The sequence below is a fragment of the Salminus brasiliensis genome, chromosome 20, assembly GCF_030463535.1.
Source record: "Salminus brasiliensis chromosome 20, fSalBra1.hap2, whole genome shotgun sequence".
NCBI lineage: Eukaryota > Metazoa > Chordata > Actinopteri > Characiformes > Bryconidae > Salminus > Salminus brasiliensis.
In genome coordinates this window covers 30,482,245-30,508,619 of record NC_132897.1, presented here as the reverse complement: position 1 = coordinate 30,508,619, position 26,375 = coordinate 30,482,245, and the positions used below count along the sequence as shown (strand labels likewise).

Genomic DNA, 26,375 nt, shown 5'->3' with positions numbered 1-26,375 from the left:
GGTTTGCCAGCAAACCTGGTGATTATAAGTTTGTACCTAGAGTTTCTCTGAGTGAAGGTTAAAGAGAGGCGATGTTGGAAATGATACTTGTCTGTTACACAGTGATAGGCCGTAGGATTTTAAGAGGTACTAGCAGCAGATCATGAGTATACTTAAATAAATCAGCCACTATTAGGAGACTATCATGGTTAATACCCTCTAATAACATTAATGTCAACACAAATGGTTTTGAGAACTACTATAAATGGGGCTCTAGGAAAAATGGGACAAAACTGTGAAGAAAAGGATGAATCCTCTCAAATACAGCTTTGTCAAATGGTTTCTTGTTCAGAGGTGGTCTTGGTGGAACTATATAGGATTTGCAGTAATGAACATTTGAGCTGACTCATGTTACACCATGGTAAATAAGGTGAGAACGGTATTTGCAGATGTGGATAGTGTCTCCCATACATCCATAGCCCAGCGTGCTTGACCAGACAACTTGGAAATAATGAGGTTTATCTCAGTAATTTTAGAAGAAGTGTTATGAAAAGCTAATTGAAGCCAGCAATGAAAGTGGTGGTTCATTTTAGTGTTCTGAGAAAGCCTTTGTGGGCCTAATGTAATTTGTTGATGTCTTTGTAATTGTAAAGAACTGCCATTGAAGTTGCCAGGAGGCTGGTTGTGTTTTCTACTAATCTTCTATATAAGAAATGATCATTCCACAGAATGTAAGAGCACAGAGCATTAGTCCAGGGTCATGTGTGTGTGGTCATTAGTCAGTCAACAGTTTGTATGCAATAAACAATATTATTAAAGATAGAATTCAAAATTTCTGACATTCACCAATGTTTTCTAATTCGCGGTTTGTTCAATGGGATCCATCAATATAACAATTATGTAGTTTAAAAACACATCATAAATCTAATGTAGTCTTTTAGTTAGTACTTTTGAATGTTTTAGTTTTACTTTTGAATGAGGCCCAATTATATCAGAGTCATCCTAGAATCAAACAGGCAGTTAGATTTTAAAGACTAATATTAGATGTATTTGTTATACTTCTCAAGAGCAGAACTTTTAGGTAATGCTAAACCGCTCTGTTAAAATGTAGAGTCATTGTTGTGCACTTTCCGTTGTATTGCCTGTTGTCATGTACTGGCCATCTTAAGCCTTGATTATTTGTTTAGAGTGCAGGCATGATTGTGGTTCCCACATATTTCCACGGAATAGTGCAAGCTAAATTTAGTCCTATGTAGACGACAGGCTTGGAGTTGGTATTGTTGAGAGTCATTTGCTTCCACCCTTATCTGTGTGGACAGCTGCTCCTGGCTCGTCCAGGGTTGCAGAACCAAATGGGAGGACATAGCAAGTTGGAGTACTGAACTGATTTTCAGTGATGTAAAGCAAATGTGAAGACAGCTGCCTCACAAGAGGGAATAGATATAGACAGTCACAAATAAGATTTTTTTAAAGGTTTTGTCCTAGAAATCTCTTACATAACAACCAATTGTATTTGTCATGTTAGGTTTTAGGAGTGAAGGCCTACAATTCCTCTTTAAAACTGAAATCACAATTTTACAGAATTGTGGACCTGTATTTTTGTCTGTTACAGTGCATCCGGAAAGTATTCACAGCGCTTCACTTTTTCCACATTTTGTTAGGTTACAGCCTTATTCCAAATTGTATTAAATTAATCTCTTTCCTCAAAATTCTACACAAAACACCCCATTATGACCATGTGAAAAAAGTTTTCTTGAGAGTTCTGAAAATTTATTAAAAATAAAAAACTAAGAAATCACATTTACGTAAGTATTCACAGCCTTCGCCATGAAGCTCAAAATTGAGCTCAGGTGCATCCTGTTTCCACTGATCATCCTTGAGATGTTTCTACAGCTTAAATGGAGTCCCCCTGTGGTAAATCCAGTTGATTGGACATGATTTGGAAAGGCACACACCTGTCTATATAAGGTCCCACAGTTGACTGCATGTCAGAGCGCAAACACCAAGCATGAAGTCAAAGGAATTGTCTGTAGGCCTCCGAGACAAAATAGTCTCGAGGCACAAATCTGGGGAAGGATACAGAAAAATTTCTGCTGCTTTGAAGGTCCCAATGAGCACAGTGGCCTCCATCATCCGTAAATGGAAGAAGTTTGGAACCACCAGGACTCTTCCTAGAGCTGGCCAGCCATCTAAATTGAGCGATCGGGGGAGAAGGGCCTTGGTCAGGGAGGTGACCAAGAACCCGATGGTCACTCTGTCAGAGCTCCAGCGTTCCTCCGTGGAGAGAGGAGAACCTTGCAGAAGGACAACCATCTCTGCAGCAATCCACCAATCAGGCCTGTATGGCAGAGTGGCCAGGCGAAAGCCACTCCTTAGTAAAAGGCACAAGGCAGCCCGTCTGGAATTTGCCAAAAGGCACCTGAAGGACTCTCAGACCATGAGAAACAAAATTCTCTGGTCTGATGAGACAAAGATTGAACTCTTTGGTGTGAATGCCAGGCGTCATGTTTGGAGGAAACCAGGCACTGCTCATCACGAGGCCAATACCATCCCTACAGTCAAGCATGGTGGTGGCAGCATCATGCTATGGGGATGTTTTTCAGCAGCAGGAACTGCCAGACTAGTCAGGATAGAGGGAAAGATGAATGCAGCAATGTACAGAGACATCCTGGATGAAAACCTACTCCATAGCGCTCTTGACCTCAGACTGGGGCGACGGTTCATTTTTCAGCAGGACAACGATCCGAAGCACACAGCCAAGATCTCAAAGGAGTGGCTTCAGGACCACTCTGTGAATGTCCTGGAGTGGCCCAGCCAGAGCCCAGACTTGAATCCGATTGAACATCTCTGGAGAGATCTGAAAATGGCTGTGCACAGACGTCTCCCATCCAACCTGATGGAGCTTCAGAGGTACTGCAAAGAAGAATGGGCAAAACTGCCTAAAGAGAGGTGTGCCAAGCTTGTGGCATCATATTCAAAAAGACTTGAGGCTGTAGTTGCTGCCAAGGGTGGTTCTACAAAGTATTAAGCAAAGGCTGTGAATACTTATGTAAATATGATTTCTTTGTTTTTTAATTTTAATAAATTTTCAGAACTCTCAAGAAAACATTTTTCACATGGTCATAATGGGGTATTTTGTGTAGAATTTTGAGGAAAGAGATTAATTTAATACAATTTGGAATAAGGCTGTAACCTAACAAAATGTGGAAAAAGTGAAGTACTTGTGAATACTTTCCGGATGCACTGTATAAAACGCAACAATAGTGATTAGTGAATAGTAATTCAGTATTGCAATCTTATGAAATATCAATATTTTATTTATTTCTGGGTGATACAGCAACAGTAAACAAGAAGTGACTGAAATAAAAACAACACACAAAACAAATCCACCTGATGCGGATTTTATCTTTTCTCTTATGTTTTTAAACAAGGATTCAGTTAATAGCATTCGCTGATTCATCAATACTTGTTTAAAAGTTTGTATTTATTTGGACTGGCTGCAATTAAAAAACATCACAATTGCCATTGAGATTAAATCAACTTTTAAATCAACCAAAGAGACAGAGGCATACGTCATTAATATGCATGAGCTAATTAACATGTCCATTTTGATTAGTGGGTACTGAGGTTATATGTAAAAATACACAGCAGTAAAGAGAGAGCATGATGCTGAGAACCTTATGAACCAGACTTAAATAACGCTTTTTGTGAAGCATAAGGATCACATTTTTGACCACATAAAATTTGAATTGTTTTGAATTTGTAGCTCTTTAAAACGAGCAAAATATTCATATGGATTATGCCTAATTGTTGTGCTGTTCCAAATTCAGCTTCAGAAAGAATCTTTATATTATACAGTTTAAGACTACCTTTAGTCTGAAACTAGCCTGGACTGGTCTAAAATTTTAAAACCACTGTGGATTGGTTGTAAAGCATGAACAGAAAAGAAATACACAACGGAAACACAAATGCAGAGATGTAAAGAAACTGTTTAATATAATAGAAAATATATAGAAATATTTCTGATTTGAACTCTTTATCCTCACAGACATGACTGGCTCTGTTCATCTTTCTGGTTTGTCATTTTCCCCTACAATTGGAACACTGGCTTGATAAGCAGTGTTCAGAATGATAAGACTGTTACTCCCAGCCTGGCAGACCTGATAAGCCAAATTTAGAGCTCTGATGTCCACAAGAGATGGGAGCTGTGCTTACAATGGCCGAAAAATCACACAAGCGTTTCTGTGGGATTTCTGCTTTTAGTTCTGCCTTTTGCAGGTGTGCTGTTTCACCCAAAGAAAAATTGGAAGGTTAATGAACAGCATCAATGCGGCAGAAATGACAAAGCTAACAAGGCTAATCTGCTTGTTGATTTTTTTTAAATTATTAATTAAGATCTGTAAATTAAGAAAACCTGTTCTGTGTTTAGAACAGTGGTCACCAACAGTTATGCTGGAGGTTTGCCTTCATGCTGGCATCACACAAACACACCTCTTTAAGGTAATCAAGGACTTCTAAAGGCGGTAGTTAAGTGGATCCAGTGGGACAGATTATGGTTAGAGCTCTGCAGGAAGGTTTAAAGGTTTAGTCTACATCTTTTTACAATAAGAATACAAGTATGTCTTTGTGAGGTGCCTTTTGCACTTCTGAATATGCTTTGAGTTTTAACTTGTCATTTGCTTTAGTGAAACTTTGACTTTGCATGTTTTACCTTGTCTCTCTCTCTCTCTGGATTAGAACAGTTAGAAATGCCAAATTGACATATATGTACATATGTATTTGCATCACATTTTGCCTATTCAAACATCCTCTGAGGACACCATGCCCTCTGAATGTGAGTAACTAAAGGTAGTGTAGAGAACCACAGCTGGTACACTGATAGCAGTGAGACAGGACTGAGGAGGCTTGCTGTTGTTCTTTCTTACTCAAATACTTCTTAAGGGCTTCCAGCCACCGGGGACGCGGTGAGTCAATTAGATAAAAAACATGAAAATACCTTCTAGAGATTTTGACATTCACCACCTAAAGGGAAATAGACATGGTTGTAGTGACTCACAGTGAACCCAGCTGTGTTAAATGCAAACTTTGTGAGCAGTGAGCAGGATTTGGGTAGGTTCAGATTTTAGGGGCTATTTGTTGTATCATTACATGAGGCACAGACATCAGAGAGTTGATTGGAATAATCCTTTCACTCATTTGAAAGGGATAGTTGTACTTTTCAATAGCTTTTTGTAACAAATTCATTAAGATGTTGGCAGTTTTTTACAGAGTTGAGATTGGCGACAGTCAAAGTACAGTGTTTGTTAACAACAACAATAATAAATGTGTTACTTTTCATCGATAGGTATGGAGCAACAAAGACAGACCAAACCTGACATTCCTGCATTGTCAGCAGAGCCAGCCACCCTCAAAGAGGACTCTACTCCTCTTTCTGCCTCTGAGAATTCTGCCTCTACACCCAACACACTTCCAACAGCTCCAGCCAGGCCACGGAGGCCACAGAGGACTCCTCGAGTGGAAGGATCCATTGATGTGACAGAGCCCAAACCCCTGGAGTCTCCCAAACAAGACCAGGAGAAGCCAGGGTCTTCTGCTCCAAGTGCTCCAAGTGCTCCCAGCAAACCCATCCGACCCTCTGGTCCAGCACATCAGCCTCATGCTGGCACAAAGCCCTCTGTGCCTGGACACAAAGTAGCCGGGCATTCTGCTGGGGCCAGAAGCCACATCTCTATGAGAGCAGCCTCGCTTCCTCAAGCTCCATCCTACAAACCCCCACCTTTAGACTCCGGCCCTTACCCTCAAAGGGCACTCTCTGTTGCCGGGACAGCTGATACTGAGCCTCAGATTGTGGAGGATTTCAGGTAATTTTCAGGCAATATTGTAATGGAATCCCAATGCTAATTTGAATCAGTTTTAGTCTTTTTGTTTTTTAGCACACAAGTACACTAAAACTAATCGTTTGTTTAAGTCCCCTTTAAACCCTTTTCCTGGGTTTCTCAGGAAATAATGTAACAAATTAAGTAGGAATTACATTTTGTCACTAAGACAGGATGGAGTAAATTTTGAAAAAATATTAACATTTTGTACACAGTACACAGTGTGGCCTATATATGTATATAGCCAACAACCACTTGGCTTTGCCCAATATGGCATATTGTAGGTCACATGTTTTAGAAGGCCTTGTTTTAAAATGAGCAATCTTTAATTAGCTAAATCAAATGGTTCTTTGAGTCGTCATGGTTCTGAATAGAACCATTGCTTTAACTCATACACCTCGAAGAACTGGGAATGCGTAGTTTAGTTTATCACTATATATAGTCCCAATTTTCTAGTAACCACATGCCTGTGCAGAATCCAAGGCATCTGCTAATGAGGTTATTCTGCTGTGGAGTTTTAGAGGACCTATCCACAGAGATACAGAGTATGTACTGAAGGTGCTAGTTACCTTATACACATTTCTGAGCTTGACGCTCAAGCGTTTCTTTTTTCAATATCCATTAAGACACAGCATCCTGATCTGTAGAACAAGCTGCCTCCTGTAAACCAAGACGTGTCTCCGAGGAGCTATTAGCCTTGCTGCTAATGGGAGATATTTATGGATGTTCCTCTGCCTCCTCTCGGCTCTTTTCGCCTCTCTCCGCCTCTCTTTCATGTTCGTGCATCTCGTTCCAAGCCTTTCTTTCTCGCTCTCCAGAGGAGTCTCTGAGGATGCAACGGCTTCTCTTACTGTTGATTAATCATTATGTTAAATGACTGAGAGTGTGCGGTAGGAAAATAATGGAACGAAACTACTGGCTTTCAAAAGGGACACTTAATCATCTCCACAGGATTAGCTAAAAGAATCCAGTGCTGGAGTTTTAAAAGAGAGGATGCTGTAGATATATGCATCCTTGCACACATGCATGCACACTCCTATCCTCTAGAAGCTGCACCATTGATTGTCTTCCGTCCCATTAAGCAGCTTATTGCTGGTTATCAATTGCATCTCACTTTGCCAACAGAGTGCACATAATCACATGGAACGTGGGCTCAGCTGTGCCTCCAGATGACATCACTTCCTTGTTGGGGTTGAACGTGGGCGATGGTAACACAGACATGTACATTATAGGGTAAGAATCTCCTCTTCCTGCTGCTAATCCTGAGCAATTATCTTGAACAAACGTGTTAAACAGCTGTATAGAAAATACAGTAAAAGTAAGGTCTTTTACTAATCATACAGACAATTTTTTTAATTGGCTGGATCAATTCCTTATGAAAAACTTATCAGTACAATTGCACAATACAGTATTACTTATCAATATGATTGCTTAGTGTTTGGCATTAATGGCTAATGCCGAAAAATAAGCCACTAGCTAGGACTTCCCCTATTTCACCAGTGCTGGGAGGGTGAAGGCTAGCATGTGCTTCTTTCAGGCAAGTAAAGCCAGCCAACCGCTAACTGTCTAACAAGAATGCTGACTGTTAGTTCTGCTGTCAGTTAACAGACACCTGCAGTGGCTAGCATTATGCTGCGGAATAGGAAAGAGGGAGGGCCACCCCACCCACCCAGAAAGAGCAAGGCCAATCATGCTCTCAGGCCCGCTGGTTACGGATAACTGTAGCATTACTCAATTCATAATATGGACTGCACTTAGACAGTTGCACCATTTATCCATCCCTGGTATTCTATTCAAATAAATTCAGTCTATCACTTTTTTCAGCGCATAAATTATTTAAAATATCGAATGACTAAAGATCTGGTATTTTGTATCATGCAAAATACAGTGCCTGTGTGTTTCATGATATACTACCCATCAAGTGATTCTGTTACATAATCTATGTATGTAAACAACCTTGACATCAGCTGATGACTCATGCTATGCTCAGAATGTTTAATGGCTACAAAACCTAGTGTGCACCATGTTTAGTTCATACACAGCTAAATTTGCATGTTGTGTTTACAGCACTGTTGTTGATATACTCGTCTTTTCAATGACTATCTCTCATTCCCCTGTTTTTCTCTGCCTCTTCTGACAGGTTACAGGAAGTGAACTCAATGATCAACAAACGACTGAAAGATGTTCTCTTCACAGACCAGTGGAGCGAGGTCTACATGGATACACTCAGCCGCTTTGGATACGTGTTGGTCAGTATGTGTTCATTTTAGAGTGTTTAGATTCCTGTATGACTCTATCTAAATGCTGAAACCTTAATCATAACCTTAAGCGTCGGAACCAAAGAGATTTTGTTTGCTTTATCAAATAAGAGATCCATTTATTGGTATCTAAATGACTTCAGTTCAACAGGAAAACAAACAAACAAAAATAAATAAATATTTAAACTGAAAATAGTGTAAGTTACAGTTTGCTTTGAGTCGTATAGTCCCCCCAAAGGTAGTTAATACAGTTTGTAGTAGTAAAATGTAAACATTAGCATGCTGGATGTGTTTACACACACACATACAGCTATCCGACACTGACATACACCGCCCTCATCCGATCCACAGGTTTCCTCAGATAAGATGTTACACTATGTTTTGGAGGTTTTGATTGCATCCAACTACAGTAGCATTAGTTCAGCCCAGTCACAAATGGCTGGCTTATATCCTTCTAGCTGGTGCTTGGCATCCTTGTGCATGGTGGCCGTAGGCTCATGACCAGCTGCGCCTAAGTACTCTGTTGCCTTTTTTAAATCTCTCCTCTCTTTGTGAAGCTATTAAAGTAAATGAAATGAGCTTCTAATAGAACGTGTTTTTAGTGAAAAGTTATTGATGTGTTGGTACAGTTGGAAGCATACAGTGTAAAGAGCATGGATTTGGTTCCTGACTTCTCATTGCATGCTTACCACTGTGTGGATATTGGGAGTTCCACCAGCAGCTGACTGATTAGATTAGGTACTAGATGGAACCAGTAAATACTGGACTTCCCTGAGTTAAGGTTTGGAAATAGTTAGCTAATACGCTGACACACATATGATGCAGACACACAGAGTACACCCACAAACACACACACATACAGTCTTTTGTGTAATTGAGAGGTTGCCTTATGTAACAGAGGACTTGTGGATGATGTGGAGAATTTTTTTCAGCTCCATGTTGGTTATGCTGTGTGTACGGGAGGGTCTCGTCTTTAATTGTGGGTTCTTTTCACCAACTTAACATTTTATAAAATAAAATTAGCAATCATTTTGTTTGAATTATGTCAAGGTAATGTGTACATTGTCTAAATAAAGACTTCATATTCAAATATTAAAAAAAATCAGATATTATATTTATTTGCCAAGTGGCTAAGTGCAGAAACTCAGGTTCAGATACATTTTCATCCTTTTTTTTCTCTTTTTTTCTTTTTTTCTAGTACTGTACTGATGACTTCTAGGTCATATTGACTGAAAAAACTGTGATAATTAGTTTTAGGAAGTAATGTATGTAATATTATTTCGTAAACTGCTGCTTATAAATTTCTGATGACATTTTGTGTTGACAATGACGTTTTAGTTTTGGTGACAGTTTTCACTTTTTTATCATCTAAATATCACTCATCTCTTGAGTAATATATTATTCAAAAATTTGCCAAATTCATATTTGAAGGTAAATAATATTTTTTTTTATCTCTTTATGTTTCTTAAAACAATATTTGGGTTTTTAAGGAATTGGTCATCATTTGGAATACATTTTTAAAAGTGGAAATCATAGTGAGTTCCATGCATGTTTTTCCTGGTGTAGTGATTAATATTTTTAATACCTAAGCTATTTAATTTTTAGTCAAGTATTTCTAATGTGAATCTATAACCTGGGGACATAAACGTTCTCTAAATAAAGAATCCCCCATAAATGAAGAGACCCGCTCCACAATTAGACCAAATCAAGAAGGCAAGGAAAAGTAGGTTTGAGTTGTCCTTGGGGAGACGAGCAATTTGAGAGCAGTGCACTGCTACCACACTCGACGCAACACACCGTTACCGAATTGCTCACCCCCTACGCCACACACACACACACACACACACACACACACACACACACACACACGCACACATAAATTACCCTGGGCTGGCGTCATCACTTTTTTTAATCATGGATTGTTAATGCTGTTTGACAGCCTTCAGTATTAATCCTAGTCTTTATTCAGCAGCTGTATATTGCTGTGTGCATTGCCACGCATAGTGTGTGTGTGTGTGTGTGTGTGTGTGTGTGTGTGTGTGTGTGTGTGCATTTATGAATGTGACCGCACAGATTCTTCATGGACATGGTATATGGCTATAGACTTTGATCTGTTCCCCCCACACCCACATGGTCGGTCACACTTACAAAGCAAGTCCAGTTTAGGACTCAGCAGGGCTTATTACGCAACATGATGATGCACAGTCATTGATTCTCTTGCTCTCTCTCTCGCTCTGAAAAGCATATACACTCACTACCGTAGGGCATTTCAAGCAATTTCAAGCAAAGAAAGCAGTGTGTGTGTGTGTATGTGTGTGTGTGTGTGTGTGTGTGTGAGGGGGCAATTTGCCTTTTAGAGAGACTATGCCTTTGCCCCTGGGTCTGTGTATGTGTCTGTATGTTGGCCACTGCCACTGGATGTAGCTTCATGCAAAGTAGTTTGTAATGTCGTCAAACCTGCAAGCGAAATGCAAATGTGAGAGGGATTGATGGGGCTAGTTTTATGCAAAAATATCCACTCTTTTTAGCATTTAGCATTTTTGAGCAATGGTGCATTTAAATGTTGTTTGAGAGAGAGAGAGATGGACAGAATGAAAGTGCAGCTCTTCAGTGTTTATGAGTAGTCTAGAATTAGGTAACATTTGCATAAACAGGCCTTTGAAAAGTAGGCTGCATATATTTGCTTATGTAAAACCACCCTTGAATGAAAGTGAATGTAAAGCCCCAGGCAATATACAGTATTAGATACCTGAGAACATTGTATTTAAAAAGCAATTTATATTGGCAATAAATTAGTGTTTGTTCTGAAAAATAAATATTAGAATAAATGCAAATGTCAATACATTTATTGCACCATTTCTATCACTGTCCTTGAGGAAACCCAATATTATTTGTAGTTTACGTGCAGTACTTGCATTAGCTGATCAGTGCTTCATTAAGTTAATTCAGGTGAGCTGCTAGTGAAACTACTTTAAACTAGCTCCAAAGATACCCACTATTCCTCTAACAGGATTCACGTTTGTTTTTATTTATACTAATGGTATATGGTGTTTCTACAAGCAACTTTTACTGTTAAAATAAAAGGTTTTAAACAATTTACACAAGACTTATACACAGGACCATATAGTGTGCAAATACAGTAGCATGCAAAGGTATAATTAGGTTAAGTTTCAAATGTTTTGTTGATCTTCAAAGTGGAAATGCACTACTATGTCTAAATGTTTGTGGACGCCCTATGCCTATGCCCATAAATGCATTCAGCTACTTGAAGCTGCACCAATTGCTGACACAGATGTGCAAATGCACACACACACACACACAGCTAGTGTAGTCCCAGTAGAGCTCACTTTTGTTGACGAATGCAGCCAAACCACCAAAGCAGTTCCCCAAAATCTAGTTGGAAGCCTTCCTTTGACAGTAAAGACAGTTACTCCGACGAAAGCGGGATAAACTCTTTTTTTTATAAAGAGTGATGTTAAAAAAAGCATTGGATGGGCAAATGTCCCAATACGTTTGTCCATGTTGTGTAGGTTAAAACTGTGAACAGTTAAATGAATGGAGGATGAACTAATCTCAAAAAAAAAAGAGATGAAATTTGTGTTGAAAAATGCAAAAAGGAACACCATGCAAATGTTTGAGATTTGCGCTTTTACATAATTTTATCAAGGCCTCAGACCTCAGTTTGAGGCCATGTAATGCTAATTGCAAAGCTTTATGAATAATCAGACTTCTCTAGCACAGCTGTCTATACTTCATGCCCACAGTAGAATGTATCAGTTCATTAGTTTCAGAATTGATAATCCTGCCCATCATGATTATTTTGGATTTATTAAAAAGCTGTTCGTATTTTTTTCTGTTAGTACTTTTCCCACTGCGTGTTAATGTACTGTCTACTTAAAAACATTCTGAAGACATGGCAGCAAACACGTAGCCAGGTGAGAAACTCGAGCAGCGTATGTAATCGTTCATGTATTGAGACCATGTTCAATCAGTCATGATACTAATTAAGGTCACATCACCCAGCACTACTTCCTTTTATGTTTGTGTTATTTTGACATTATAAATGGCGGGAAAAAAGTAATAATGCCTAAAAAATAAATGTGTCTCTGTACATGCTACATTTATATGAGGCCTCAGACCTCACCATTTTATTTCCAATAAACCTGTTATTGTTCCTAATTAAGGCTTTTAATTGGGCAGCTGTACATGATGTAACAGAACTGTACAAGATTAACAGAAAAAGAAACATGGGGCCAACAGTAAAAACAGTAGGGCACAAAACAGGTAGTGACGTGTGTGTGTGTGTGCTGCTATTGGTAGATAAAGGAGAGTGCAGACTGTTACAGAACTCTATATACTTGATTTCAGTGACAGTAAGTTTTGCAATTGCAATATCACAACATCACAACCAATAGACAAGCCAAACAACCCATTTCAAATTAACATTTGGTGTCAAGCAAGCAAACTAGCAGATATTAATTATTCAACACATTATGCATAAGTCATGCATTATGGAAGAAACACACAACAGTTTTTTCCCATTTATGTTTAATTTATTTGTGTTAATTTTCTCTCTCTTCACAGGTGACATCCCAGAGAATGCAGGGGGTTCTACTGCTGGTCTTCTCCAAATACTACCACCTGCCTTTTATCAGAGGTGTACAGACAGAGAACACACGCACTGGGCTGGGTGGAATCTGGGTAAGTCCTCTTTGATTGTTTTTTCAAATAGGATGGAATGAAACACTGCAGTAATTTCACTCCCATGACAGAACATAACAGAACTGTTTATTTTTATCTAATTATTAATAAAGATAACAGTATTCACTCAAACCAGTTATAGGGGCACTAGTGTTTGGAAAATTAAAACATCTCAACATTTCCTCCTGTCCCTTCTGCTGTTGCTGATAGTTTTTTTTGTTGCCAAAGTTGAGTAAAAAAAAAACATTAGAGCCATAAAAACAAGCTAAACAGAACATAACAAAGAAACAGTCTTAAGGGCTTAGAAACAAGACCAAGCAAGGCAGAAGACAAAGCACAGGTTTCACCCAAAAACCATTTCTCCAGCCTTCCATTGTGCTTGTGTCAGCAGTGTTAGCATATGAAGAGTTATTATTCAGACTCTTAAAAAGAATTATGCCTCTAAGAAGGAGCTCTTGATTTTTTTTGTTAATTATCTTTTGTATTATTGTCCATATCAGCCAGTAATGTTAGCCAACAAATATATTGGTTAGACCCTAATGTTTTCCAACTTGTTTATAAACTGCAGGAAAACATTTTGTAATTGTTTTTTCATGCTTGTCATACTTCTGCGTTCTCCCCCTGCCTCCCCATGCTCCCATGATTCCCCTCTACATGTCACTATCACACTTACATGTCTACATGTCCTATGCACATGTCACCCAGCACCCACAAAGACGTCTTCCCACGCACACTACACCTGAATTCCCACCCATCCTGTTTTTTTGTAAATAATGTAAACATTTCAGATTATATCAAACCTGTACATTTAAACTGCTTTAATCCAGTGCAGTATTGTGAATAGAGAGTATGTATAGTGTATGTATGTTATGTGTATAATGTGTGTATATTTATAGTATGAGTTAATCAGTTAAACATCTACCAATCACACTCACTGGTTTCTCACATACCTGATATTGGAAAAAACTGACATGACAGATTTTTTTTCTGCAATAAATACATGAATGGCCCCGGGTGGTCCAGCGGACTAAGGCACTGTCACCATGATCAGAGAATCACTGGTTCTAATCCCGGTCATGCTGCTAGCCATTGGAAGCAGAGGCCCTAAGAGAGCACAATTGGCCTTGCTCTCCAGGGTGGGTAGATGGCTAACTGTTCTCTCCCTACATCGACTTCACTGCAGTGCTGGCTGTCACTGGCGGCTTCTCTCCAGGTGCGTTGGTTGCTTCGGCTGCAGTTCAAAAAATGAGCGGATTGACAGTGCAAGCGTTGGAGTGGCTGTGTGCTAGTCCACTCTCACTGGTAACGGGGGCCAGTTGGGTAATTGGCAGTACAAATGGGGAGAAAATGGGGGAAATTATATATATTATATTATATGATTTAAAAAAACTAAAACTTTCAACATGCCTCTTTTCAACTGCACTCTGTGCCGAACCGTGTCCACATGGAAAAGCCACCATATCGGTTAACCCTTCGTGCTCAGAACTGTTCAGGCCTGCAGTGGAAAAGCAGCCAGTGATTCAACATGGCATGATATAAATAACATGCTCCGTGTATCCAAGATTGAAGTAAAATAAATGATATAGGGCAGATATAATCTGCCTCTGTTAGGATGTCACATATATGATGGATGTTGATGAAACATATATATTATTAATATATAAACATATGGGTATTGTCTCTCTGTGTATGATCTTTGCTTTGTATCTTGGCGTGTCTTGTTTGGATTATTCTCTTTGACTTGGTAGCCTGGTTATTGTTAGTCTTCCTGGTTCTGACCCTGGCATGTTTGGTCTTTGCCCTTGTTATGCCAATGTCTGCTTTGGCTGCTTCTGTGTTAATGCTGTGCTCTCCTTTACCGATTTTTATCCGAGAGTGTCTGGTTTGTCCCTCAAATGTTACAGCATTGCACTTACCTCATGAAGAAGGTTCAGAGGTATCTCTTGCGTTTTACTTATATTATTCATATTACTATTATTACTTAATATTCATTAATTGCAATAAAAACAAACAAAAAAAGTGTTGAAACAGTCAAACCTGACCTGTTTACTAAAAATGCTTTCCATAATTTTCCCCTGCGTTGCCGTCACTTTGTATTGCTGGTATTGACTGACAATACAGGGCACAGCTCTGATTCGTTACGTGCTGTCGCCAGTAGTTTTTCTTCTACATCTCACTGGTTACTTCTGTCAGCACTCATGTAGAGAGCATATGAAATATTCATCATGTGCTGAACAGCTTGCTGTAATGATCTACCTTTTTATCCTGAGTGCACAAAAAATACTTACAACTTACTGAAGTTGAAATTGACATGTTTTACATAATAACACTTATATACCTTATATAATATATTTTTATAAACCATTTTAAAGCATGTGTATGCAGGTACATTCTACTATATCATACATTCTAGACACAAAAGCACTTGCAGAAACTTTGGGTATAGAACCTATACATACTGTTTTACATGGATTACATATATAAAGTGTATGTAGGAACAATGTATGCCAGTATTTACAAGATATTTGTAATTATAACACTGTTATGAAGCATCATTCCCAAGCAGTGGTACTTTTGAGGCAGAGGCCTATGTAAAAAGAACATATTATGGAGCGCTGACTTCTGATTTCTATTTCACCAGTAGTATTATATCTGGTGTTCTTAACCAGACCTTTGCCTCATAAGTGCCATTAGGTGATGATGCTGTAGAACATTGTATAAATAAAATGAATGCCTGACACTTTAGTTTAATGCCCAATATGTAATTTAGTTCATAAAACAACTTCTGTAATCTTGCAAATACTGAAATGCTTGTTCCTATTCAGCTTTTGTATAGGCTATATCTTTAATCAGCTCTTTTCATGCTCCTTTTGGCAGGGAAATAAAGGTGGCGTGAGTGCTCGTATGAGTGTGTTCGGCCACTCGATTTGTTTCTTAAACTGCCACCTGCCTGCACACATGGAGAACTCGGACCAGCGCATGGAAGATTTCGAAAGCATTCTGCAGCAGCAGCAGTTTGAAGGTCAGGCCGCCATGGGAGTCCTGGATCATGAGTAAGTTATATATGCAAATATACACATACACGCTGTAGCTTTATCATGTAAATAGGTAATTGCATAGAAGCTATAGTGGTTTATTTGATCTAGTTTTTAGAGTTTTAGTTAACAGAAGCTGCAATATTAGTGTGAGAACTTCAGTAGTTGTATTACCAAGTGTGTGACCAATGTAAAGCTTCAGAACATAAAATAGCCCAAATTTTGTTTTTTGCAGCGTTGTTTTCTGGTTTGGGGATCTAAACTTTCGTATTGAAGACTTGGAGATGCAAGTAGTCAAGGCAGCTATTGACAATAACAAACTTTCCGTGCTATGGGAGAAAGACCAGGTAAGAAATATTTTAGACAAAATATAATAGACAAAACAGTCTGAGAATTTACTTTGATGGTTTTGGCACAAGGCACAGATGAGTAAAAGTGTTGTTGTACTGTATAAAGTCAACTGTATAAACTAGACACTATTGACAGAACAATAACAGTCAAACATGTTTGATTTTACTGTTTTATTGAATGTGGGTAAAAGCATTTATGCTTATTCTTTTACCTGCCTTCACCATCTATTAGTCCTATGGACAATTTTTAGAAAAAAATACAAACTCATGAGCCATTTGGAACCTATGTAATAGTATTAATTCGGAGGCATCTATTCTGTCAGTTGCCTTTAGTGCTTAGTAATCATTGTAGATTGCTGTGTAAGTATTTGTTTAAACATTTCTGTCTAATAGCTGAACATGGCCAAAGACAGTGAAACTGTGCTGGAAGGCTTTGAGGAAGGACCACTCAAATTTCCTCCAACCTACAAGTTTGATGTGGGGACAGACACGTATGACACCAGGTAAGTCTAATAAATTAAGGGGCCTAAAGGGGCTGTTGCTGTGCATTAAACTGATCCTAACCTCCATAAATTTTCAGTAGATTCATGTGCTGTACTCAAATCTGCACACAAATCCAGCTCAAGCCTTTCCTTTTGTCACCAAGACATGAACTAAGACTTTAATCCTAGGCCTCTTAATACAGTCTTAATGCTGTAGAAATACTCCTGGGTGACCTAAATCTGAATATTTATCGGTTTATCCCAAAGACGTATCAGTTAAATGTGCTCTGAGTAATCAAGAAGCCAGGATGCAGGTGTGAAGGTCTTTTTTTATTGTTATTGTAAATCATCTCTACAGTCTTCTCTTGACAGTAGCAGCTTTAGGGCCGAGCTTTCATTGCTTCTCTGTATTTGCACTTAATTGTAATAATGTCACATACAGTTGACTGGGGCAACTGCAGCAGTGCAGATGTTTGATAGACATGTCGGAATCGCATTGTTTGAGCAGGGAAATAGACACTAGATCTATATCTAGATCTGGTGACACTAGGTCTCCAGAGTGTCCCATCATACCAAATGTTTCTGTAAAGTACATTTTACTGCTTTTGTCTGTTATTAACTGTTTTTAATCAGATTAAGACTAAGTAAATAACCAAGAAAATAACCAAAACCACCCAATAGATTTTTGTTTGGATAGTGTATCTTTAAGGTCATTATAGTCAGCAGTTGTTTCCCACTACTGCAGTTATCTACTGTATTCCATTCATATTGAAAGCTACATACTAATCATATTTCTTATTCATGTGAAGCTGAAGCGATGGAGCTTCTTTGTGCCTCTCACCCCTGCAGAGTGGTTAATTAAAACAATTGTTATTTTTTTTCTCATATGTTCTAATAAAGTTTCACAACATTTTACATAAATGTAATTACATAGCAGAAAACCACAGCTTGCTACATTTGTGTAATTATATAGCAGAACCTGTTACATTCGTGAAGTTACAAATCAAATTCTTCAACTTGTTACATTTACATTTATGGCATTTAGCTGACGCTCTTCTCCAGAGCGACTTACAAGGTTACTTGTATCACAGAGGAGGGCCAGTGTAGTGTTAGGAGTCTTGCCCAAGGACTCTTATTGGTGTAGCGCAGCACATTCACCCAGACCGGGATTCAAACCCCAGTCTCCCACATAGTATGGTAGCTCAGTGGCAGGTAGTGGTGTTATCTGTTGCGCCACACCAACCACCTTGTTGCAAGTAAGAATGTATAGCACATTTTCACAAGCCAGCTCAAAAAACTTTTTTCCCCACTGTATATACATGTGCCCCATCAAGATAGTATTAAAACGTAAACATTAATGTTCTATCAGTAAGTTAAGCAAAATGTAATGATGTTGGATGATCAGTTCTGGATCACAAACACCACACCAAAGATGCTGCATAAAGCCTCTGGACTTTAATGTCAACTAGTAAAATAGATTTTTTTGAGCTGGCTTGTGAAAATGTGCTATAATTCTTACTTATACTTTTTTTCCCCCACTGTAGATTCATTTATTAGAATTAATCTATTTACACAAATGTAAAGAGGTGTGTACATCTGTATGTCTATTTTTTTCCCAGTGGAAAAAAACGCAAGCCAGCATGGACTGACCGTATTCTCTGGCGTTTGAGGCCAATGGCACCTCCAAGCAACAACATGTCCAAGCGCAGCTCAGTGTCAGGACTGACCTGTGGCACCCGGGTGACCCAGCACTTTTACCGTAGCCACATGGAGTACACTGTCAGTGACCACAAGCCTGTTTCCTCTATTTTCACCTTGCAGGTGAGCACACATTTATTTGGAAAGCTCTTTATGACAGAACTGTGTAGTGCTATTGTCTTTAACATGCAATGGTCCAATGGTCTTCCCAGTTCCCCTATAAGGTGGATATTCCTTTGGTAACAATAATCGTAGAGGATGAATGGCGAGAAGTAGCTGATGCTGTGGCAAAATTCAAGATAGCACCTAACTACGCTCGAAGTTCCTGGGACTGGATTGGTCTTTACAAGGTACATTCTCTTATATTAAACTAAGACATTTGAATATGTGTATACTGAGTGCATTACCTGGTGGGTCTTTAATGTCATATTGTTTATCAGTAATATCGCTGACTGATAACAAATGGAAATGCAATATAAAAGCAAAGCAAATGTGTACTGTTCATTAACTAGTGTGTTTTTTCAGGTCGGATTTAAACATCATAAAGATTATGTTGGTTACACTTGGTCTAAACAGGAGGAATCAGATTACCTCAGACAGGAGCACCAAGTAAGATGATATGTCACAATTACTCTTTGTAGCCCAGCCCACATGCTAATTTATTTATCCTTATACTGCCATTAAAAAAAGCTATAAAGCTATTCTAATCAATATTGCTACATCTATGTTTTTAATGTAGCAATATTGATTAGTATAGCTTTAAGGCTTTATAGCTTTTTTAATATAGCTTTATTTTTCTCACCTTTGTAGGTTACCTTTGCAGAGGAGGAATTGCCAAAGGAGCCTGGGGACTTCATCCTGGGTTATTATAGCAACAATATGAGCTCTGTAGTGGGTGTTACAGAGCCATTCCAGGTAACTGTTCTTATTCAGATTAAGACTGCTGACATAACCCTCCTTCCATTCTCTATGTAAATATGTAAGGGGTAGCTCTAGGGCAAGGCCTCCTCCTGCCACCAGGGGGAGGCCCCGAGTCACCCCAGCCAGTAATTGTGCCCAATTCCCTACACCTGGGCAGTAGGCTATATAGGCACACAGATCCATTTGCCCCACTGCTGGATCTTTTGACTTTGGTCATGTGTGTGTGTGTCTGTCAGTCAGTTTCTTGAGCTAAAGCTGAGTGGGTTTTCCCGAGTCTGTTTCCCTGTGTCTGTGCATTGTGTTTGTGTGCGTGTTAGCACACATACACTTGTTTTGCAGAGGAAGGCAGGAGTGTCTGCCTTCCCTGAAACTTCCCAGTTATTTTTGTTTCTTTTGGGAGATCCTTTTTGCCCTTAGTTCCATTTCCCTCGAGTATAAAGAGGCAGCCAGTTCTCCCATGGCATCCTTTGTTTGTTTCGCCTTTATGTCATGTTAGACGCGACGTCTTCTATGTTTATTAAATCCACCCCTTTTACATTTCATTTGTTGGCCGCTTTTATAGCTGCTGCTTTGGGGAAGCGCCAGAGTGTCGGTCTCGCAACGTGGCGGCCTGGGCTGACACCACTTGGAGACTGATTCTTTGCATCACAATATCATGAAATAGTTTTTATCCTGTAACTAATTTCTTGTGGCTCTTTTATGTTTTGTATTTATTCCTTGTGAAGATTCAACTGCCCTCCTCCAGCCTATCTGGTCTTAGTCCATCCGACAGCTCAGACTTCACCTCTGACGATGAGGTCAGGCAGGCTGACTCACGCGACTCCAGTCCTGCACGAGGCAAGCGCAGCAGCAGCAGTAGCCGGAGCCCCACACCTACCGAAGGGCAGGCGGAGAGTTCCAGCAAACCCCGTTCCAGAGACACCTCGCCACATTCCACATCCAGTGCAAAAGAAGGCAGCAATTTCTGTGATTCTCGAGATGATGGCGCTAACTCAGGGAAGAACACCAGCATGCCCTAGATAAGCACACGGTTTAGATTGATGGGTCACATATATATATACAACGAAGGTGGTGAAGGATTCTCTTGGGGGTTTAGTGACGTCTTTGTGCATTTGCTGTAGTGTGAAGTCGTTCATTATGTGGAGCCGTTGTCTTATATGTCACAGTGTTGCAGGGCCGAGATAGGCCTGTGAGTAGCTCTCTCTGCAACACTACAGAGAGTGGGCTGAGTTCTTGTCCGTGCCCGTTTTGCAGTAACCTGAAGTCATACCACATTCTTTATTTTTTGCTTTTTCCCCCTATGCCAGCAAGTTGTAATTCTGGAACCGTATGAAATAGCAAAGCAAATGCCACACAAGCACACAAGAGAGATTAAATAAAAATATAATGTGATTTATTGTATTTGTATTTTTCATGCTCATCCTCCAGCATTTGCTTTTGCAGAAGTATATCAACAAGGCAATGTTCTTGTATTTAAAGCACGGTCAGTGCTTTCTGCCAATGTGCTGGTTAGTTGCATTCCTTGAAAGGTAGATTTAGATATTTTTGTTGTAAAGTGGACAGATTAGCAAATTATTTATTCTCTTGAACAAGTTACATTTGGCAGGTCCATTCGCTGCATATTATACATGCTCCTTTACATTTCCACTCATCAAATACACAATTCTATAAGACTTTAATTTAACAAATAATAATAATAATAATAATAATGTGAAGTGGATTTTTTTGTAATAGACTTATTGATTTTTAACCACTTATTCATGTCATGAAATTGTTGTGACAATTTCAATCATGTAATTAGTTCCTTGCAAGGTTACTGCTGTGCTGTGTTACATTGTTCTTGTTACAGTCCTCTAAAGGACCCTGCCTGAAAACTCTGAAGTCACGTTCTTCTCCCTTTCCTTGATATCTTAAGGCAGCCAGAAATGTTATGGCTTATGCCAGTCCAGTAGTAGACACAGCTGTGTTTTACCCATCATTAGCAGTTTGACAGTAAAATAAAAGGAGAAGCTAAGTTAAAGAGAGGTTCTCATGTGGCATCTCTGTAGAAAACAGAGGAAGGGGAGATTTTCAGTGCTGCACAAGTTGATTAGAAAACAGAGTGTGACTGGATGAGCAGAGTTGTCCACTTGACCATGTTAATGAGGTACATGTTTTTACAAGTTCAGCCACTCCAGTTCAAAAACCAGGAGAACGTTGCTTCAAAGTTTTTGTGGTTCTGGATCTGAGCTTTAGTCGGTATAAAACAGTACTGCATCACTACTGTAACTGTGGTAGGAATACTAGGATGTTCTCTGTCGTCTGGAGTGTACTAGGATTTGTCCTCTGTGGTGAAGATCTCCTCTCTTCTCTTGTCCCTCTTTCTCTTTTCTTGCCAGTTCTGTTGAGTAGTATTGACAGTGCTGTCTTCAGTAGCAACAATATGTCAGAGTAGTAGCCAGTAAATCTCGGTGCACCATTTTGAACGTTCTGTGCCATGTCTACTTAGCTGTTTGACACAGTGTGCTGTCTCACTGTACTGTGACGGTGAGAGAGAGTGTGTTTGTGTGTGTATATCTGATTGTGTACATGTGTTTGCATGGCCATATGTCATGATACAGTGATATATTGTGCTGTCAAACGTCTTTTAATACTGCAGTGAAATGTGAAGAATGCAGAGACACAGCTGGTTTAACCTTTAATTAAGGGCCGACACAATGAAGAGGATTAAGGTGCTCTTTTATGTGGTATTATTTATGTTTGCCTTTTTAGCATTACTGTCGAATGGAAATGCAACGTAAGCAAATCCATTCTGTGAGATCTTGACCACTAGAGAAATAATCTTGCAAAAAATTTCAGGCTACTCTAATGCAAAAATGTTAGACAAATGTGCTGGAATCAAATTGGGATTCACAAACGTTTTTTAGTTTTTGAAGAACGCAGCAAACCACAGGTGTTTAGCACAATGCTCAGTCCAACAGTTCACAGACAACTGGGACTTTTTTCAAAATTACCAACAAGCTTAGTTCCCACATCTATATTAGATAGGATGTTGTAAGATGCTGATTTAGGACAACTCAGGACGTCTGCAATTATTTTGCAACTCTTACAGCACAGGATTCTGTTCCACCAAAGGGCACACAAAGGTAAAAGGCATGCTTCCTTTGTTATTCTACAGTAATCTTTCTCTAATACTGAAAAGTAAAGAGCCCAAAATGACATCTTAGTATAACAGCTGTGGTGCATTTATACAGCCTGCAGGTCTTGATATTTGTTTTATTGTTGGTCAGGTCTTCTTGGTTCCTGTTTAGACAGAATGACTGGTCTAATAGAAATACACTAGAAAAAGGTATGGGAAGTGAAATGAATATCTAATTTTGCAACCCGTCTAACTGTATAGAATGTCTTGGTGAGAGTTTATTGTAGTTTTATCTTACCTTAGGCGTCATGCAAAGTGTAAAATAATTCTTATTTTCCTGTTAACAAGGGCATCTCTTGCTATAACTGGTTTTATATTTGGAGTGTCTTCAGAACTGGAGCCATTTTTTGAAATTGGAAACTGATCCAAGTGTAAAAAGTGGACTGTGTTTGTTTTCTGAATCTTTAGATGCTCTGAAACCGTTTTGTTTGTACTTGACAAAACGACACACTGTATTCTTGGCCACCCACAGACTTTACATAGTCATTACCCTGGTTGGTATATTTTAGCAGGGCTAGGCAGCAAAGCTTAATACTTTTATGGTACCGACCGATTTATGTCAGATTCATTTAGTACCAAATTTTAAGACATGAGCAGTCAGTGTTATCATCCATGAAACAATATCTACCGGTCTGTAAGTATGTCCAGCACTTTGGAAAGGCTTTATATCATTCAAATTCAATTCAGAAACAATCAGTCGCATGCAACACATATGCACATTTGTATTACCAAGTATTAGTTGCTCATATTTTTAGTTATGTAAATCATTAGACAGCAGGCAAAAAGAAAAAAACAAGCAGGCATCCAAGCAGTTGTTGCCATCAGCTGACTAGTTAAGCAGCTAATTGTAGAAACATTGGCTTTAAAAAAACTTAAATTACTCTTAAAATAAAAAAACAACAACTAAGGGGCTTATGAGTGGCACCACTGTCAAAGCATTGTCTCATAACCCGGATATAGCAGGTGCAGTCTCCAGTGATGCCAAAACCATCCATGACCATGGATTGCTTTCTTTGAGTGGCAGTGGTGGCTTAGTGGTTACAGTGCTGGGTTATTGATTACAGAGTTGTGGATTCGATAGCTGAATAGAGAAATTTGTCTAAGCTGTCACTGTTGGGTCCTTGAGCAAGGCCCTTAAACCTCTCTGTTTCAGGGGTCCAGTAGCTAAGCTGGCCCTGCGCTTTGTTCTCCCTCTTTCCTCTCCCCATCACTTAGTGCAAAGCTAGCTACAGCTGGTGTCTATTATGTGACGTACCAGAAATTGCAGTTAGCGTTCTACTCCAAAAGCATTTGCATATTGCCAAAAAAAACACAACCACCTTGCATTACATTGATCAAGAAGATCAATTGTGTTGTGTTGCTTCTTAAAAAACCTTGTTCCATGATATTGTGATGGTTGTAAATAGGTTGCAGGATGCTTTTCAATATGCAACTCAAGGGAAATTGAATGCAAGTTTCTAGTAGATAGAGTTGCATTGTGTAAAGCCAGTCATACATTTGCTTCTGTCATAAGCCACAGCCACTTTCTACCAAACTCTAAACAAGCTGGAGAGTCAGAAATACTGTTGGAAGAAAGTTATTTACAGTCATCTTGGAGAAGTCATATCATAGTTTCCAATTACAAGACAAGACCAGTTCAGGAACCTCTGCCTTTAATATTATGGTATATTGAATTTTACGTTTTAGTGCTTTATACAACGTTCAGTGGAGAGAACATAATATTCATGCATATTGGTAAGGAATGTTATTGTTGAAATAATGTAGAAATTCTTAATGGGAATTATGTGTATATGGAGTAGATATAAAGAATAGATGACAATCAATGCCAAAAAATAGAGGATATTGTATGTATATTATGTGGATTGATTTATTTTTTCATTGCAGTATAATATCTACTGTATGTAAAGTGTCATTCTGCTGGCCATTGTCTTAAAAGCATTACAAAGAGAAAGGTTTTAACTTTAATTATTATGTTTTTGCTATTTCTTTTCTTAAATCTTTAAGATACTTTATGATTTACCTAATTTCTTGTTTATTTCAGTTTTAGTAGTATGATTTACTGTATTTTATGATTTTGCATATTTATTTGAAACTTTCAAAGGTTGTCTTGTGAAGGGAAGCCACCTGGCCACTGTTGTTGTCCAAACACTATTGTCCAAAAGAAAATAAATCCCTATCCAATTCGAATGGTTCTTGTCTGTGTAATTTCTTTAAAAGTGCAAACAGCAGCTTGACATTAATTCCATTTACTGTTCCACAGTAACATCTGGATATAACACAGTTGCACCTTGCAAATGAGTACTACTAAATGTTGTTAGAGATTCCCAAAAATAATTGAACAAAGAACAAACATAACTTTACAGATTGTCCAAGCAAGTTAACTATATATACTTTATATATAGAAGTTGTATATCTAAAAATTATCAAACCTAACTGAACACGACTGTTACATACATTATTACAATAAACATTAACAAACAAATAATAAACATTGCAGAGAAAAATGACTGATTTTTAACACAAAATGGTATCAGATCCTCATAAAACATAATACAAGAAAGAAAAATGTTACTGCCATTGTTGGTAGCAAAAACTGAAACATTTCAAGATCAAGTGATGTAAGATCAATCACTGTGAGCCACAATGACAATGATCAAGCATGACCTGCCCCTTCAAGGTCCTGCTACAGTATCTCAGTGGGGTTCAAGTAAGGGATTTAACTAATCCACTCTAAAACATTAATTTTGTTTCTTTTGAGCCATTCATAAGTGGACTTGCTCTTGTGCTTTGGAACATTGTTTCGTTGCATAACCCAGTAGCCCTTGAGCATTAGACCACAAACTGATAACTGGGCATTCTCCAGCAGGATTTTCTGGTAGAGAGAACAATTCATGGTTCTGTCAGTTATGGCAAGTTGTCCAGGCCCATGGCCACCCCCACAACACTACACTACCACCACCATGTTTGACTTGGTAATGCAGTGTAAGGATTACACCAGTAGTAAGGGGACCTGTGTCTTCCTAAAGGTTCCAATTTTGACTCATCAGTTCTCAGATGATTATTCCAATAGCTCTTGAATGGCGCTTGTGAGAGACCACAGATAATGTCACAGGGTTCTGCTGCTGGAGGTGCGAGAGAAGGGCCTCTTGCTGAAATGTTCCTCTTGGTTAGCAGTCTTTTTTAAGATTGGGGTTTTCAGTGGGAGTGCAAATTCCCATAAATGGCTTTAGCAATGTAACAGGTTATTGTGCCATGAGAAGACAGAGAAAGTAAAACTAGTGGAGCCATTGTGACAAATTTCTCACATGTTAATGCTGTTAATAGCAGCTACAGTTTACAGGATTGCAACCAGAGAATGTACAGGTGCATGCAAAAGTTTGGGCACCCCGGGTCAAACTTTCTGTCACTGTGAATAGTTAGATAAGCTGGAGATCTCCCAGTGAGTCTCCCAAAGGCATACAGTTAAAGATGACTTACTGATTGTTCAGTACAGTTACAGAGTGAAAGTGAGAGTGAGAGGCATGTGCCCAAGCATATAGATTTAAGATCTCTGATGACTTTTTACAAAAGTGTCAGACCTTAAATAGTTTGTTAGAGCTATGGCTTGTTCACAGTCATCATTAAGAAAGGCCAAGTAATGCAAATTTCAAAGCTTTGTGAATACTCTGACCCCTTTAAATAAGTGCCTAGCACTCTGATTTAGCAGATCAGCATTTAGCCATCAGAAGAAAACTTTTCCTGCAGCCTCACCACAAAATTCAGCACCAGAAATTTTTCAAATTAATCTACACAGGATTGATATATTTTGGAAACAGGTCCTGTGGGCTCATGAAGTAGAGTATATAACTTTCTGTCCTCAATGAGCAAAGGTAAGTTTGGAGGGGGAAAAAGGGCACC

General features: G+C 38.9%; 1 protein-coding gene across 1 annotated transcript in view; it reads left to right on the top strand.

Moving 5' to 3' along the window:
• The window catches only part of inpp5jb (inositol polyphosphate-5-phosphatase Jb), a 28,621-nt gene extending 3,956 nt beyond the window's left edge, over window positions 1-24,665 (top strand). The window contains exons 2-13 of the mRNA XM_072664750.1: window positions 5,324-5,840; window positions 6,981-7,088; window positions 7,996-8,104; window positions 12,698-12,814; window positions 15,692-15,867; window positions 16,085-16,196; window positions 16,593-16,702; window positions 18,301-18,502; window positions 18,592-18,729; window positions 18,905-18,988; window positions 19,190-19,294; window positions 20,026-24,665. Coding sequence (XP_072520851.1) covers window positions 5,326-5,840; window positions 6,981-7,088; window positions 7,996-8,104; window positions 12,698-12,814; window positions 15,692-15,867; window positions 16,085-16,196; window positions 16,593-16,702; window positions 18,301-18,502; window positions 18,592-18,729; window positions 18,905-18,988; window positions 19,190-19,294; window positions 20,026-20,319 — 2,070 coding nt within the window. The 5' untranslated portion in view covers window positions 5,324-5,325 and the 3' untranslated portion in view covers window positions 20,320-24,665. The remainder of the gene's footprint in view (window positions 1-5,323; window positions 5,841-6,980; window positions 7,089-7,995; window positions 8,105-12,697; window positions 12,815-15,691; window positions 15,868-16,084; window positions 16,197-16,592; window positions 16,703-18,300; window positions 18,503-18,591; window positions 18,730-18,904; window positions 18,989-19,189; window positions 19,295-20,025) is intronic.
• The last annotated feature ends 1,710 nt before the right edge of the window (window positions 24,666-26,375 follow it).